Here is an 18,049-nt window from a genome sequence, read left to right on the forward strand (position 1 = left end):
AACGGACAAACTAAAAAAAATCACAACAGGAATTTCCAAGTCTAGAGCGTAAGCCATCTGTAGAGTTGATTTATGTATGGTAGAATACCATTAATTTTGTAAACGTTTAAATAAATCAGTGTAAATTATTCAAACCGTTGATCACTTAACTATCTTTTATGGTTTACAAATTTAGCCCTTGTAAATATGCTATAAAATATTCATTTATTTTGTTACATATTAAAACAGTACTTACTTTTTGCTTGACTAAAAATGGAAGGCAGAAGATCAGGGAACTATAAATTTTGGCTTATTTGTTCAGGAAAGGAAATACACAAATGGAACGCTGTAACTTTACATTCAGTTAGGAATTAAATAAACAATGTACTACAAATAAACTATTTCTTTATTGTTATTTATATACTGCAAACATAGATTATTTGTTATTCAGTAATTCAGTGATGTATTTCCCTCTATTCCACAAGGCCCTTACAGTACATCTTGAATTTCGGTATTTTCTTCAGAAGTCCATATCTGATACTCTTATATGGCATACTCAACTCCTAAAAAAATCAAAACCATTAGAACAAAAATGTAACACACTAGTACTTTAGTGACAGACCGAAACGTAGGTTATGTGAACATATTGTTTTACAGGTACTGCATTAAATCATGACTAAAATATTTTTATTGCACATATAGAAAGATCGTTACTGTTACTATAAGTTACATTTTACTTCGATGAGAAATATCACATTCCAATAAAAGTTAAAACGACGTCAGACTATAAAACAGAAATTAACAAGAATTTTCCCAGAAGTCTATGATTTCAACTACGTGCACCAAAATTCTAACACAATTATAAATTGTTTTTTACAGCTCTTTTCGTTATTGAATGGATTTGAAGTAAACAACGGTAAATAAGAACACAAAGATTCACAAATTAATAAGTAAGGACATATTTACTGGGAATAAAACATTTCTAATGATATGTTTATATATAATAAACTTTTCTAATAATAATAATTCAAGCCAGAAAAATGGTTTATTTAACAGAAATGCACAAAATAACAATTATACAGATGATTGGCTATGGAGATAAGACACGGACGCAAATGGAAGTAGCTCGTTTATTTCACGAAGCATTTCCTGTACTCAATATAGCTATTCATTGGTTATTCGAATATTACAAGAAAACAAAATGCATCCCTATAAAATTATACACACTCCAGAGCTCATGGAAGATGATTTAGACAGAACGTATTTTTGTGAACAAAGGATGGCAATGTTAGACAGCAATGTGATCCAATTAGAACATGTTTCGTTTTCTGATGAGTGCATCTTTACTCTTCACGGTCATGCTAATCGGCAAAATTGCCGCTATTTTTTTAAGGGAAAATCCTCACTGGATGAGAGAAGGCAATACTCAATACGCTGAGAAGGTTAACATGTGGGCAGGAATTATTAAAGATCAGATCATAGGTCCGTTTTCATAAATGGCAATTTGAATGGCGCAATTATTTAGCATTGCTCCAAAATAATGTATTGCCAACGTTGGCCAACTTGTATCCTGATCCAGGAAACCCACAAGTTCCAGCGAATATAATATGGTTTCAACAATATGGAGCACCACCCCATTACCAAATCCATGTCCGGCAGTACCTCAACCAAATATTTCCAAATCGGTGGATAGGGAGGCGAGGATCGATGGAATGGCCACCACGATCCCCCGATTTGACGCCATTAGACTTTTTCTTATGGGATATGTGAAAAGTATTGTATACAAAACTGAACAAAACATAAATAAATGAGGGAGTATTCGTATCACCGACTTAGCTGACTTACGAAGACGAATAACGCTTGCGATTAGATCGATTACATCTGAGATGTTGAGTAACGTTAGAAGAAATTTCTGTTCACGGTTAGGGTGTTGCCAAGACATTCGTGGGGAGCATTTTGAACACCTTCTACATTTACATTATTGTTTAGATTTGTATGTTGTAGAGACTTTCGACAAATACATAATTTTCTTTTCTAAATGTGAATTTTTGCATTTTACTTAATATTTCCGACACAGTCAAAGATAAGTATAGGACATTGTATTCAAAAAATGTCTAAAATGATCTGAGGAATCTAAAAATTAATTAATATACGGGGTGTTCTATTTAAAATAAGCAAGTTGGTATTAGCCACCGTTATCTGATACAGCCCGTATAAAAAGTTTTTATGGAAAAAAAAATGCGCAACTATAAATACTAATCGACGTGTTCGACCGTTTTTTTGAATACTCCCTCATTTATTTATGAGCTAATTTATTCCATTTGGCTGACACACGGTGTATAAGAGGAGAAAAGTAACAGTAATGCAGAATATACAAATGGATTAGTGTTAGCGTGGCATAATAAAACTCCATATTTCTGTTCTATAAATACACCCAACATAATACGCTGTGCTAATATAATAATATTGAGATCGCATCGCACCTTTATACAACAAAACCAAGCGCTTGCGATTTACATCTTCGAACAACAAACAAATATACATGTCGGATCTTTTTATTAGTAGATATATAATAGAGAAGTTTTTATAACCGTTCTAATGGTTAAGTGGCGTATGAGCCACGTCCCAAACTATGGTTTAGCTGCCTTCAAACTAGTTTAGCGAAACCGTTTTTTCGGTACTACTTATTTATAATCAAAATTCCCAAGTTCAAAGCTGATTATTGATCTTTTGTCGATATTATAGATGCTATTACACAATTGTAATGTATCGGTCTGAAAATTGAAACTTAAATAAAGCTGAAGAAAAAGATTGATTGAAAATCTAGTTGTAACAAAACATTTCAAAATAAATAAATCATGAAAAAAGTGTTGTTTTTTTATTCTATTTTACTTATCTGGGACAGGTATTTTCCTTAACCCTTTCGAGACTGACGGGACGTACGTATCCCAGTCATCAAATCATTAAGTCTGTTGGACTAAACCTGAATCGTTTTATATGCATTTGTATCGTAATCGACTTTTTAAGAACTTAACAGTTTTAAAAGAATAATTTGTGTAAGCGGCAACATTGCGAACCGTTTTCGCGCTATATTTTCTCATGATGTTGATATGTCGAACGTGTTCATGTAGTTTTGTTGATAATTACCACAGGAACAGTTGTGCACTGTTACTGTTGTTGCAAATTTGTTTTTGGGAGTGGAGCTACCAACAAAAAAAAAAGTAAATATATTCAATAAAACTAGTATTTTGTTTTATGGGTGAAATATGTCTTACCCGACATTTATGGTGGGTTATATGTGTCCCAACAGTGTTGTTTTGTTCTAGATACTGACGGAGAAAGAGCTAGAGGAGGAGGCAGCCGCCATTTTTGCCAGCGATACAGAATCAGAAGTCCATCCTTCGCTGCGAAGAAGTAGAACGAGAGCGTCAAGAAATAGATTCAGGTTCCGAGCGCAATAAGATGGATGAAGAGAATCAGATGATAAGTGATCAAAGTGAAGAAGAAAGCAGTAGTGACGAGAATGATAAAGAAGGCGAAGGTACGTACCAACCCGGTATTTGGTTTCATTACGATGGATCTTTTTTTACTACGTTTTTCGGTTCCATCAGAAATAAAAAGTCGATTGTACTCTTCCTCATACTATGACCGAAATAAAAATACTTCTAAGTCTTTCCCAGAAGCCTCATATGACATATTGTACGAATCTATGTTTAGAGAAATTTGGAAACGACATTAAGGAAAAAGAATTCCTACCGATGAACATGAAATTATGATTGTATTGGTAATCATGGCATACAATCAAGTTCCATCTTTCAATGATTATTGGTCATAAAATGATTCTTTAGAAAATTTAGCAATAAAAAGTGCGATTTCTCCAGACCGCTGTAAACTGATCCTTGCCAAATGTATTTGGCTGATACTGTAAAGCCTGACAATGCGAGAAAATATTACATCAAATTTAAAGGAAGGTGTTCCCTAAAACAGTCCCTACCCATCAAACCCATTAAACGGGGAATAAAGATATGGTTATGAAGCGACTCTACAACGAGATATGTATACGATTTTAATAGATACGAGGGAAAGGAAACAGGAAATGATACTATTTTATTATGAGGAGAAAGAGTAATGATCAAATTAGTTAGTACTATAAGGGGAACTGATGTATTATTATATTTTGACAGATTTTTCTCATCTATTAGACTACTCGATACTCTATCTTATCCACCGATAGGAACAATAATTGCAACGAAAGTAAATGTACTTAAATTTGTTGGGGAGTTGAATCGTGGTAACTAAGAATTCAGAGTAAATAACCACGGCACCATAATTTGCAGATGGCAAGATGCTATAGACTTGTTAGCAATAAGCAATTGCTCTGGAGATAAGCAAATAAAAGTGAAACGAAAAATAATGAATGGCTCTAAAATGAATGTGCGACGTCCTGATGTACAATAAGAAAATGGGCGGCGTGGATTCAACAGATCATATTATGGGCATGTATGACTTTGATAGGTAGTCTACCAAATGGTAGAACAAAGTATTTTTGCGTTTTCTGATGATGGCTATTGGAAATTCTCATGTACTACACAATGATCTAAAAAGAAAAGAAAAAACACCATTTTTGCATTTTCTAATTAGTGTAGCTGAGAGACTTATTTCATTGAGAAGAAGCCATGCTGCTATTAAAAGAAAAGCTTCGACTTCATTTGGACGTCCTCCACCAAGAAACAAAAAAAAAATTTAACATGGAAGATCATTTACCTATCGAAGGAAAAACCCGTAGAAGATATCAACGATGTTCTTATCATAAAAAAGAAAAATGAACCACCACACTATGTCAGAGCTGCAATGCACCCTTGTGCAAAACATATTTCACACCTTTTCATTTACATTAAATATTGATCTTAGTTTTAGCCCTTTTGCTTTCAAAATATGAGATTTTATTTGTATTTTCGATTTTTCTTTACTAAAATAAAGTGATAATTTGATGTCTGATGGGTTAATATAGTCCCACACATATGTTCCAAAGAAGTCTGACTGGGGCATATATGTTCCGGACAAAATGGCGGATCTCAAGAATAAAATGTATCTTAATCACTTTTATTTTTGAATAATTATACGTTTTAAACAAAAAAGTTCTAAATTCCATACTGATCCTGAAAAAAAAAATCCGACTCGAAAGGGTTAAGTGGAGAATTACCAATTCCAAACGTCGTCTGTGGATCAGCTAGTTTTTTATGCTTAGTTTTGAGCTTTTTATATCATATTTCGCAACTTTATACAACTACTATCTAAATTTGGAAATTTTGATTATAAATAGAATATAGGCACACGATAAACAAATTATAGCCGTATTCAAAAACATACTAACTCTTTATATTAAAACGTACCTCAAGACCTATCGTGGAAGGACATCGTGTGGCGCAATCGTTCAGGCAAGGTCCTTCAAAATCCGCAAACGCTTAAATCAACTTGATATTGAGGAAAACTTGATAACCCTTCCGCATAATATGGACGTATAGTACAGAATGCGCAAAAATTCGTTCGCTAGTACGTTCTTTTTTATTCATAATGCGCAATAAACGTTTGACAGTTCATCTGAATGATATCTGGTAACTTCTAAAACGCAAAATTCTCATGGCGCAAAATTTGGAACGCTAGGTTAATCTCGTTTACCCATAACAGACGCAAAATTATGAAACGTGGCAACTCTGTCGATCTTCGTATTTCTTAAAAGCGTGTGCGCATGCGCAATATTTTGCACAGTTGACGTCTAAATCTGCGCAAGTGCTAATTAATTTGAGGGAAACCTTCTACAATTTAGTCGGTGACTTAGGGTTAAATAACCTGTGGAAAAAACTAAAAAATATATGTATGACGCAACAGTTTATATACATTTATTCAGTATAGCTTTTTGGCGAAACTATACTGTAAAATATTTGATATCATAAGAAAGAACAAGTTGTGCTATTCAAAAATATTAAATCTTAGGATAATATATATACATACATATATAAGGTTGCAGTTTCCGTAGACGCTGTAGTTGCTTTCACTTGGAAATTCTTTTTTCGTTAGGATCAGCTCATTATGAGTTTTCTTTTACGATCTACGCTGAATTTCTAGTATCGTTCTTATCTGTCTATAAAACTATGTTTCTTCAGTTGAGACTACGCTTAAATTACACTATGTACTTTAATATTTTTTAACGATTATGTGCTGTATCCATTTATAAATTTGGATTATAGGCATATGATTAACAAGCTATAGCCGCAATCAAAAATATACCATCTCTTTATATTAAAATTTACTCAAGACCTATCACGGAAGGTCAACATGTGGCGCAGTTGTACAGGCAAGGTCCTTCAAAATCCGCAACCGTTTAAATCAACTTCATTATTTTATATTGATAAAATCTTAACAACCTTTAAGCATTTTATTGACAATGTGGGTGTATAATTTAGAATATTTGGTAATTTTTAAAACGCAAAATTCTCATGGTCTCAAATTTAACTAATCTTGTTTCTTCTTCTTAAGGTATCTTCTACATTACTGAAGGTTGGCGATAACAACCTCAAATTGCTAACTATCTTAAGCTGTTCTTAATAATGAATGGATGTGCAGTCCCTTATATTCTTCCCACATGAGCATTTTCTTCTTCCAGGAACTCTTTTCCTCCCACTTTCCCTTCCATTATAAGACGTAGGAAATTGTATTTTTTTTTCCTCCAAGAGTCTATGTTGGACTAGCATACTCGGCACGAGTTCGTATTTTGACTTCGTTGTCAAGATCGTTTGTTATTCAGCAATCAAGATACTGGAATCTTTGTACGAGTTCTATCTGTTTGTTATAAATACGAATATAAATGTACGCATTTGCTGTATATGTAAAATCCATTATTTTCGTTTATTTTCAACCCTAAAGGATTTTATTTATCCATAAAAAACAGCAAAATTATGAAACGTGGCAACGCTTTTGATCTTCGTAATCCTTAAAAGCGTGAACGCATGCGCATAAATGGAATATTGTCTACAGTTGAACTCTAAATTTGAGCAAGTGCGAAATAATTTGAAGGAAACCATAATTTATTATATTCGGCTTAAATAACCTGTGGAAAAAACTTAAAAAATATATACATGTCACATCAATTGATACATTTATTTGGTATGCGTTTGTTCAGGATAACTACACTGTAAAATATATGGTACCTTAATAAAAAATTACTATGGCCGCTACCAACTGTCAAGGTTTGGAAGATCCGTAATAAATCAGAGAGTACCATTATTGCCCATAGGAAGTCACAGCAAGTTTCCAAGTTTGAGAGGGACGCCTTATTGTAGTATACATAAATTAAAAATGTGTAGAACGGCATCTCTTGGTGTAGGAGCCTTCATTTGCTCTCTATAAAAGCGCTAGGAACAGTGCCTACCATGTTATATCATCGGTAATAGCGATATAAGTCGAAAACATAACTGGTCCTTATTAGAAACTCAACTCTCACTTACGGATCCACGTGGCACGGCCCGGCAACTGCATTGGCCTGCAGGCTAAACTAAATGAGGGTAGCCAAATGTGGAGGGATCAGCAAGTGATTTCCAGTATAAGCGATCCCCCAGTTACTGCCCCAAGTTGGTAAGTGACAGGGCACTCTTTTGTTGTGGTCGAGAAATCAGCACCGAAGGCGGAGGAATCAAAAAATGGTCAACGGCATACGGAGAACAGTTTCATTAAAGATTCATAGTCACTTTCATGGCAGAAATGAAAAAATGATACTACTGGTCATGAAGATTGGAGACCAGGATCCGGCAAAGAAAGAACATCACAAGACGACTTCCCCGGTTGTAACTGTAAGAAATCATGTCTTATTATAAAAAGTCTTGCAAGGAGTTAGTATGTGTGAATCCCACCTCTGGCTGTTAATATTCTACTCTAGCTGAGTTATGTACTCTATTTACCATACACAACAGCTTTCCCTGCTTCTGAAGTAGCTACTTAGCTAGACGTCGAGTGGGGCCCTCCATTCTGGTCGATCACAAAGACTCTGTCTCTATCCCTCCCTATCTGGCTTTTTCTCTCAATTCTTGATCCGCGGAAGAGAGTAGTGTTCGTCATGATGTGTATGTTCGATCTCCATATATTTCTGTCTCTTGTTATTTCAAATAATTCGTGTATTGGGACATGGAGGAAGCCTCCTCGAGAGCAGCAGTGTAACGACGCAATAAAACAAAATGATGCCGGTGCCCATTGGAAACGTTTTTAACAGCCAATCCTTCCATCACCGGACCAAACCTATCAATGAGAACGAAACAATCAAACGTTCTTGTCAGAACCAACACTGACGATGGCGTCTATAAATATAAAGGGTATCAATAAAAACAAACAAGAAATACTGGCAACGTACTGTAAAGCAAATTTCGCAGTGGAGATTGATAAATATACCGTAACTTTCGTATAGCATCAACACCATCCACCTTCATCCCAACAAGTAACTTTGGATCACAACCAAACCGATTCATTCTTGGCGACTACAATAGCCACGTCATCGAGTGGAGGTACAGGGAAACAGACAGCAAAGACCTATAGGTCGAGGAATGTGCAAAGGCAAACAATCTTAGCATTTTACACGACCCAAAATTTCCATATTCCTTACAAAGAAACACCTGGAAGCGAAGATACAATCTTGACTTATGCTTCGTCAGCAGCAGTCTCAAAAATCTCTGTATCAAAAGGGCGTACGACCTCATTCCCAAAACTCAACATCCAACAGTGGTACTAGAAGTGAATGCAGCCATAAAAACATCTTATATTGCCTTCCAAAGGTGATCAGCTTCAAGAAGGTAAACTGGTCCCAGACTTAGACCCAAAAAATTACTAAAGATTTGTCTTCACACTGAGATGTCTCAAAACAAACAATTCCAAGAGGTTGCAGGCAGCATTATATCCCCGCTTATCTGACGGATTCCAAAGCCTCTTAACAAAGTCCGGCGAGAAAGATCCATTTAGTAAAGGCACTCAGCGAATAAACTCAGAAAAAAAAAAAACAAGATCACTTGGAATTTTGTTAAAAACTTAACGGTGACCCTCTAGGAAAGAAATGCATCCCAAAATGTAAGCGAGAATCAAGCAGAGGCAGAGAAAGAAGGCAAAAGTCCAACCGTTGCTGAAGGTTGATCCTAGACCAGGAACGCCAAGATAATGCTGGCGGCTTCGAATGGAGAACAAATCACAGAATACGAACAAAATAAGAACATGTGTCCCTATCAAGACAAATAAAATCAGGTGGGGTAGGATCGACACACAGGACTCACTATGCGTTGAAGTTCAGAACATGGAACACCTACTGAAGTACAGACTATGCCCTGGTAGGTGCACCCGCGAAGAATTGTGCCATGCCAGCAAAAAATTCCATTGACACGTCCGTTGTTGGGGGGAGAAACATTTGGATCTGGACACGAAAAAGTAAAGAATTCGTATATTGGGCTTTTACAGATTCCTGCGATCTGGTTAATCAGTTTTGTTTGGTCTTCGGTACTTTACATTCCCTTGAGTGATTTGTCTATCTCACGACATGTCCACCGTATGTTAATTGTAGCTGGACTTCACCAAAGGATCTCTTACAATACATATAATTATCTGTTCTGTAATCAGTCCACGGAATTCGTAATATTTTTCTCCAACAGAACATTTATTCTTTTACAGATAACCTTTCTATACCTGATAGCGATACGCTTTATTCATATTACTTATTGATTCTTCTTCTTGATATACCTTATCAAATCCCCTCGACGTTGGTGAATCCATCATACAGATCTGGATACGGAGAGTAGAACGGTCATTCTACTCTCCATATCCCGGGCTATTATCTGACATTCTTTAACAACGAGGCTGGTTTTCTACCAATTTCCCTGCGCTCTTCGATACGGTCATAACTTGTTGGTTATGTAGTTGAATTCATTTAGAAGAACGACTATTGGAGTTTATATTTACAGTAATCTCTACGCTTTTCTCTCCGTGCCATGTCCATTAATGAATGTTGCTTATCATATTGGCGATCATAATTTTATTCAGCGCAGTTCTGAAGAAAGATTAAACCACTCCGGTAGGTTATGAAGCCATGATGTTCTTTTGCAGGTACCCCTCTTTCGATATATTTTTCCTGAATAATAAGACGGAGGACTCCATATCGTTCTGAGTGTCGCATGACATGGACACAAAAACTATAATATTCGTATTTTTGCGATTTTTACTATATCAGGTTGTTTTTTAAACATCTTGGCTATCGAATTCTCTTATGTGTATGGTTTTTAGTAAGGATTTCTCTATTACACTGTCAAATTCTTCCACATAGTCTATAAAACAGACGTATATGTCGCAATTAATGTTCCAAAACCTTTATTGATGGCTTACACAAGGAGGTTAGTTAGCAAAACTTTGGAAATAATAAAAAACCGCATCCTTAAAACAATATATTATCAAATTGAAGATATCTAAACACTACATGACATAAACTTAAGGTTTGATGCGCTAAAATTAAACAATCTTACATTATCCAGAATAGTGGCTTCCGCTAATATTTCTCCGAGTTTTGATTTTGTTTTCTTAATTGTCCGTCAAACGAATCCGGACGCATGGAAGCGAGTATTCGACAATGCGTGTTTAGTACATGCTGAAAATCGGAAAAGTATAAAAAACAAAATAATGCTGCCGTATGCGCAAAACATCCAAACAACTTATTTAATAAAAACGTAATTTGAGTATGGGTAATAAAACGGTAAATGTGTTCAATGTATAGCTAATCAAAATGTCTACAATACGTAGTTGGTGATCAAATTATTAGATCCAACGAGTAAAACTGAATAGTTTATTTAAAAAAATCGTTTACAATTTAGCTGCGAAATACGTTTACGTGTTTATTTCCATTTTATTAAGTTGTCACACTGAAATAGCAATATATCGACTGAGAATACCGATGTAGAAACCATTTTTAGGAAACTTTAATGCCCCCGCTTATAAGTACTTATACAATTTACGTGATAGGGCGGTACATGAAAATAAAACAAATCTACATGTTTAACCTGTTCATCTTAAAAAAGCTTTCCTTATATCTGGCTCATTTCCCCTAAGAGAATCATGAGACACATTATAAGACAATATGTTTCTTTTTGTAAATCATTAAAATCATTCGATCATTTTTTATTTTTTTTTACAAGAGCATTTCTTTAGTTTTTCATTGTCTAAATTGTCGGACGCGTGTTTTAATTTACTTTTTGTGTGTTTCTAGTAACCTTTTTCTTTCTTTACAATAATTGTCCTTCACTTCTGTGCAAAACCATGGAGTGAATGAAACGAAAAAAATTTTTTGAAATCTTTTACCATTTCGTTGTAATCTTCAGTCCCGTTAGTGGTGACTCACACTGTATATTTATGTGTTTTCATTCTGATTTTGCACAGTACCAACTTATGATCGCTTCCAATCTATGCTGAGTGCTGATATTAGTGATCAGTGATAGTCAACCCAAAATCTGAGAAGCTCTTAACTTTTTTTTTCGACAAAATATAGTCTATCATCGATCTTTGTGCTCTATTTTTATTGCTCTTTGTAAGGAAAGAGAGTATTATAACATATTTCATTTGTACTAACAAAAGCTTTAAAATAATCCAAACTGATCATAAACCGATTCAGTGGGGTCTCGTTTATTGTATTTGAAGGAGTAGAAGCTTTCTTGTGTATTGAAAATTTCTTTATTGGTTGGTAATTCGATCCGATTGAGAATGCTTCTAGACCTCCTTCATCTCAACTCTTTCTTTGATCATATTTGCAAAATTATAACCATATCTTCTGTTTCCCCTCACTTTGTTGAAAATTTTTTTTCGCCTGCATTATCAAATTTTACCAATTTTTTCTAGAAGCTGAGTACTTTAACTTTCTCAATATACTCTATAGTTCCAATGCTCATTCATCTTGTCCCAGTTTTGCTATTTTCCATCATTATTTGATGAATTATTTTCTAACATTTACTTTTCCCACCATATCTTTGACTTGTTCTTCCTCTTTTGCTATTTGTATCAGTCTCTTTTTTTCTCATCATTACTTGCATAATAATATCTCATACCTTATACCAACTGTTATGCATAAATTGTAGTTAACAGTGATCTTAACGATAATGACCATTTTGTATTTAGAATTTGTATGTTACATTCAGCTTAAGGCCTCTTGTACACGTCCGTTTTTTCACTGAACAACGTACCGTCAATAAACGGACTTTCTTGAATACATATAAGACTGACTTTAACTGACTAACTAGCCTTAACTAACTGCCGAAGCGGTTACACGTGATAATGTCATACAGTAAAAAAATAGTAAATTATTTATGCAAGAAAAAGCAAAAGGCAACAGGAAAACGTAAAAGGTCGTTGTATATACATCCTGGACTATTGTAAAGAGAAGAATATGGTCCTTTCTTTCGAACAAACATATTAATAATCCCATGTCAGTGTTCTTTATAAAAAAAAAAAAAAAATCGGTTGCCTGTAAAGTCGGTTTTACGGGCGAAGATTTTACGTGACAACGTCTTTTTCTCGGTAGAATATTTATTGATATGAATATTATTAAATTGCACAATAGGAACAAGGAATTGAATGAAAATAAGAATTGCACAAATTTTAACTATAGAAATATATTTTGTTTACTAAAACATTGTACATGTAAACTTAAACTTAACTAATTTCTATTTGAGTGATTTTGTTGAGGATAGTGAATCGACTGAATTACCATTGATTGCAGAGTGATTTAAACTAATAATTTACTTAACACTATCAACATTTGTCAATAGTATGACATAACCTATAAACTCAGTTTCTCAACTTTTGTGTCAATCTAACAATTAATCAATCAATCATAGTTTACGATAATGAAATATTCGTGTACAATTATTTACCTTTATTGTTGTAGTTGTTGTAAATGACGAATCTAAGCACTCCACATTTTTACTACAGACACAGCTGACGATACTTTAACCACACGTGTGAACTTGTATTATGACGCTTTCTCGTTTTTCCAACGCCAAGAACGCTCGAGAAAGACAGAGACACAAGCACGCACCGATTCAACGCGCCTAATTCTCTAGTGCTGCGCGCGAAGCGGACCGATCATGTTTGAGTGGGAGAGAGACGCAAGGCATTCGCCGGTCCGGCGGGCCTCTCTCTCGTTCGGTGACTCATCGTAACAGACGTGAGCGGGCGTTACACTTTTTCATGAGTGACTCCGAGCCACAACCTAATTTAAGACGTTGTCACGTCAAAAGGATGTAAACCATAATAAATGTGTGACATGTCCGATAGTATTTCCGCAAATTATCTTATCGTGGTTAACAGCACTTTCTACGTCGGACTGTGAGTCCAATAAACACGGATCGTTATCCAGTGAAAAAAAAACGGACGTCTACAATGGACTTAAAACGTTATTTCACGGAAAAAAATTATTAAGACTATTAATTTAATTGTTTAAAATAAAAATACTAACAATTCTTTATATTTTCCTGAGTAAATCCGCGCTTATAATAACACCTCATTAATCCCATAGCAGGAGTTATAAAAATCCGGTTATATAACGAAAATATCGCAACTTCCGAGTCAATTTAATATTTCAATAGATACTTTCTTATACGCTTATCTACAATAAAAATACTCACCCTCTTTGCTGTGGTAGAGGAGGATATGCGGAATCGTAGCCACTTCTTGCGGCTGTAGCTCCCCCAGATGCCGCAGCATACGAGTTTCCATAACCCTCAGCAGGTCGCCCACCATATCCTCTATCACGCTCCTGATAGCCACCACCGGCTGAGGCCGCTCTATATGGATCAGCAGCAGCGTATGGATCGGCCGCCGAGCGATCGGAATAGGCGGCGCCGTAGCCACTGGCGTCGCGAGCGTAGCCGGCAGAAGCGCCATATCCGTTGGATCCACCATAGCTTACAAAACGATTCATTTATTTATACAATTTTTATAAAAACAACAGTAGATTAGATTTTGTAATTACCCATACCAAAATAATGCAGTAATAGGCTAAAAAATTATATAGATGAATTAAATATTTACCTTGGTTTAGGTGCCATATCTCTGCGACTGTAGAGATCATCTGGTGGAGCAGATCTTTGATCGTATGCACCAGCAGCCCCGCGTCTGTCGTCATAACCTCCTCTGTTGTCATAAGCTCCTTGTCTTTCGTAACCTGTTGAGCGATCTAAATTATAAGGTAATCAGAATAATAAAAGAAGATATGTATTTTAATTTAAAGAAAAAACCATAATGTTGTTACTGTGTTTAATATGCTATTATAGATCAGTATTTTAATTTTAAAGACATTGCCAGTGTTTTAACAAAAACATAATTTAGATGTACATTTTCAAAGCAACAAGGAACTCTTTAGGACCACAAATAGGTTTACCAGATAACCTTAAAGAGGAATATTAAGATCAATTTTATACCTATTATAAACACATGACCACAGCTACTAGGATATTAGAATTTACAGATGATTTGGTAATTTATACTGAAAAAACAGGAAAAATTAAAGGTATAGAAAACATAAAAGAAAGCTACAGTACAATTAGTAATTGGGCGTTTGAAAATGATACGACCCTTAAAAATAAAAAAAGCACAAGAATGTCTATTCACCAGACACAGAAAAGGCATACCAAAGTAGATGGTATTCATTTTCTAATTTTTAGTGATCTTAATGCATGATTTAATGAAAGGTTATTGGGAAAAAACAAATCTCCTAATTTCAATTATATTTTCAACATAGTACAATTAAAGAATTTAACAGTAAATTTTCAAAAAAATTATTCCATTTACCCAGCACATATTAAACATACAATGTTTAGAGATGATATCGAAGAACTGACACCAAATGGTTATCAAATCTACATTGATGCTTCCAAGTACTGAAGGAACAGCATGTGCAATATATGGGTCCCAAACGAATTATAGTAAGATATTTAAATCAATTGCAAATATGTTATATACTCAGCCAAGCTTATAATCATATTAGAAAACCCAAAACACTGCCAACATCCAAACTATTCAGTATTTATTCTACTGATCTTAAGTACAGTATCTTAATATCTGAAAATGAGTAAAATTAATAACTGTAACCCTTTTAATGCATCTTAAGAAGCAAGCTATCCAGCGATACAGGTTTTTGGTTATGGTTTTCGAAGCAGCTATAGAAGTATTGACTTATGCCTAACCTACCTAAAATATCTATTAAAAATATTTACTTTTTAAATTTATCTTGTGCATAAGCAAGTTTTCAAAAGAAAAATTCCGAATTTCATATTTAAAAATATTAAAATTTAAAGAAAACAAAATATTGTTAGTTTTTATATTAACACCATTAATTGTAATGAAAATATAAGACATACCTCCATAACCAGCAGCATAGGGATCTCTTTCATATCCTCCACGTCTATCATCATAACTATCAAATCCTGCAGGATCTGCTCTTCTATCATCGTATGCTGGTCTGCCACCACGTCTATCATCATATCCTCTATCTCCACCTCCATAGCCGCTTCTACCACCCCTGTCAAAGCCACCACCTCCTCTGTACGGTCCACCATCACGTCCACCACCATAACCTCCATTTCTGCCTCTGAAGTCACCTCCTCCTATATAAAGAATGGATAGTGGAAAAAAATATTTTGCTAGCGTTCCTAATGGACAACTTTTCATAATACATAAGTAATAGTGTGGACTAAATAATACATCTCAACTTTCACCAGAATTTCTATTAAATTAAAAAAGTTATTAGCTTTTTATTGATAGCAATTTAAAAGTAGAAATGCAATAAAAAAGCACACAAAATTGCAGTATTTATTGAATTCAGTGAAAAAAGGAATGTGTTTGGTATTTAATATTTTGAGCTCAAAAGTATAACTAGTTTTTGCATTAACTAAGTATTCTATCCATATATATACTACTTACCTCTTGAATATGGGCCTCCTCGTTCTCTTCCACCTCTGGGTCCACCGCCACTTCTTCGCGGCTTAACTCGCCCCTTTTCAACTGAAATTTTGGAACCCATGAATTCCACACCATTTAGTTCATCAATCGCCTTCATTGCTAAATCGGCATCTTCTAAGTGGAGAAATCCGCATTTATTAGCGATATCGCATTCTGCAATATTCCCGTAGGGCTCAAAAAGCTTCTTTAAATCGTCTGGTGTGGCGTCAGGAGGCAAACTTCCTACAAATACTTTTGTAGTCGTTGATGAACGGCCGGGAGTCTAAAATTTAACGAATTAGCTTATATATATAAACAAAGAGAATGTATATTACCATTTTATTTTCAAAATTGTAAGTAATCTATAAGACAACCAACAAAAATACGAATAGCGGGTTTTGAATTAAAAATGGTGAAACATGCAGTGACCACAGACACAAACGAGAACGACAGCGTCCTTCTTCCCTTCCTTCTCACCTTCTCAAAACTCAAAGTACATAGCCCTCTAGTAAGGTAAGTGATACAGAAAGCTTTGGAAGAGTTTCTAGCGCCAAATGCGGACGGGCCGAAACTAATTTCATTTGGCGGTAAATTTAAAACGTATGTTATGTATATTCAGCAAATTAAAAAAACATGCTCTTCATTTTAGGCGGTAAAATTGAAAAAGGGATGCTTTTAATGGAAAATATAGTCATAAAATAAGTAAATTAATTATTCTATGAAAAAAATATATTCTCTGTCCAAAAGTATAGTATACTCTGCATTTTTATATAGAAATGTATAACATAAAACATGATATCAGACAGGGTACATATTATGGTACAGGGAAGATTTTATTTATTATTTTATGACCCTATCTGTTTTCCATTATATTAACAAACCAATGTCAAGAAAACAACAAAATAAAACACAGATATCCTGACACTTGTTTATTTGTATAATTTTCTTTCCTAAAGTATTGGCAATTTATATCCTCCTCCTCCTCATGCCCTTGTCAGGGTGTGGGTGGGGACACTCTAAATATTGTTAGCTTGCTTTCTCCATTGGCTGCGGTTCTGTATGTGATGGACAACTTCATGTAGGGATTTTTCCACCAATCTTCCCATCCTGTTGGAGATATTGCTAGTGATAAACAAATAGATGTCTCTATATTCATTAGTACTGGTTTCTTATTTATAAGTTCCATACCTTCTAAAATAATCTTCCTTACAGGACCATCTGTAGATAATAAAGTGTAAACTCTAGGAGTTCTGCAATCTTGCTCTTCAGGATGATCACAAATTATTATTACCTATGTAACTATTGCTCAGAAGTAGAAGGACCATGATCATCTATAATGAAATATTAAAATTAAGAATGTATCTTTTTTTTTATAAAATAAGGCAACAAAAATGAAGCAAAATGTACAAAATAATATTGGGTTTGTATTTGCTAACAAAAGTTTGGTATAATTATGTGCTGTTCTTGCCTGGTGCTTGTAAACATAAACTCCTAATTCTTAGAATGTTTCCTTCATACAAACTTTCACCCATCCACAAGTCAAAAAATATTCTTTTGATTTTTTCGATTTGGAATACTATTCCATTTTGGTATTGTACCTTCTTCTATTTTAGCAATGTTTATTAGATATATATGAAAATTGATGTACGTGTATACTGTTTTCATCTCCTATTTCTACAATTTGGGATACAATGTTTTTGTTTTTATAACGTCATTTGCATTGTCTTGTCATACTTCCACGTCCACGTAACGTGACTAGTAGCGCCGTCGCCATTATGAACGGTTGGACCCATACAATTCACTCTCCACACTTGTTCCATTCCACTTACACTACTATTTGTGGTATATACTGTGGTCCTTCTTTCTTGCGACAAGTGACATTGACACATTGATTGAACTTAGACACGAAATACAAAAATTATTTCTTAATTAATCTGTGCTTGGAACACTGAAAATCTGTGTTTATTGTTTAGGGTCTGGAAACCGTGGTGTCTGGCATTCTTTTTTCATTAATTTTAATGAAACTTCAGTCGACATTAATGAAACTTTCAACTGCTGTATATCC

At 34.6% G+C, this 18,049-nt stretch overlaps 1 protein-coding gene across 3 annotated transcripts; it reads right to left on the reverse strand.

Annotated features, from left to right (window-relative positions):
* Positions 1-367: 367 nt before the first annotated feature.
* Positions 368-16,472, reverse strand: LOC140444146 (uncharacterized). Of its 3 annotated transcripts, none has more exons than XM_072535826.1 (6): positions 16,320-16,472; positions 15,967-16,267; positions 15,405-15,650; positions 14,077-14,221; positions 13,671-13,949; positions 368-542 (listed from the first exon to the last, which is right to left on the reverse strand). In XM_072535826.1, the coding sequence occupies exons 1-6, from the start codon at positions 16,320-16,322 to the stop codon at positions 536-538; spliced, it is 981 nt and encodes a 326-aa protein (XP_072391927.1). In that variant the 5' UTR covers positions 16,323-16,472; the 3' UTR covers positions 368-535. The 3 variants fall into 3 exon arrangements, with proteins under 3 accessions (XP_072391927.1, XP_072391928.1, XP_072391926.1); XM_072535827.1 differs by lacking the exon at positions 368-542 and adding an exon at positions 10,433-10,645 and having other exon boundaries at positions 14,077-14,209; XM_072535825.1 differs by lacking the exon at positions 368-542 and adding an exon at positions 10,433-10,645.
* Between the last annotated feature and the right edge of the window lie 1,577 nt (positions 16,473-18,049).

This window comes from Diabrotica undecimpunctata, chromosome 6, assembly GCF_040954645.1.
Source record: "Diabrotica undecimpunctata isolate CICGRU chromosome 6, icDiaUnde3, whole genome shotgun sequence".
Classification (NCBI taxonomy): domain Eukaryota; kingdom Metazoa; phylum Arthropoda; class Insecta; order Coleoptera; family Chrysomelidae; genus Diabrotica; species Diabrotica undecimpunctata.

Bases quoted from the DNA above. Each gene is read 5' to 3' on its own strand.
- LOC140444146 (XM_072535825.1), bottom strand. The intron at 15,651-15,966 runs GTAAGTAGTATA...TTCTTTATATAG, and splicing joins AGGAGGCCCATATTCAAGAG to GAGGAGGTGACTTCAGAGGC. The intron at 13,950-14,076 runs GTAAATATTTAA...TCGTTTTGTAAG, and splicing joins GATATGGCACCTAAACCAAG to CTATGGTGGATCCAACGGAT.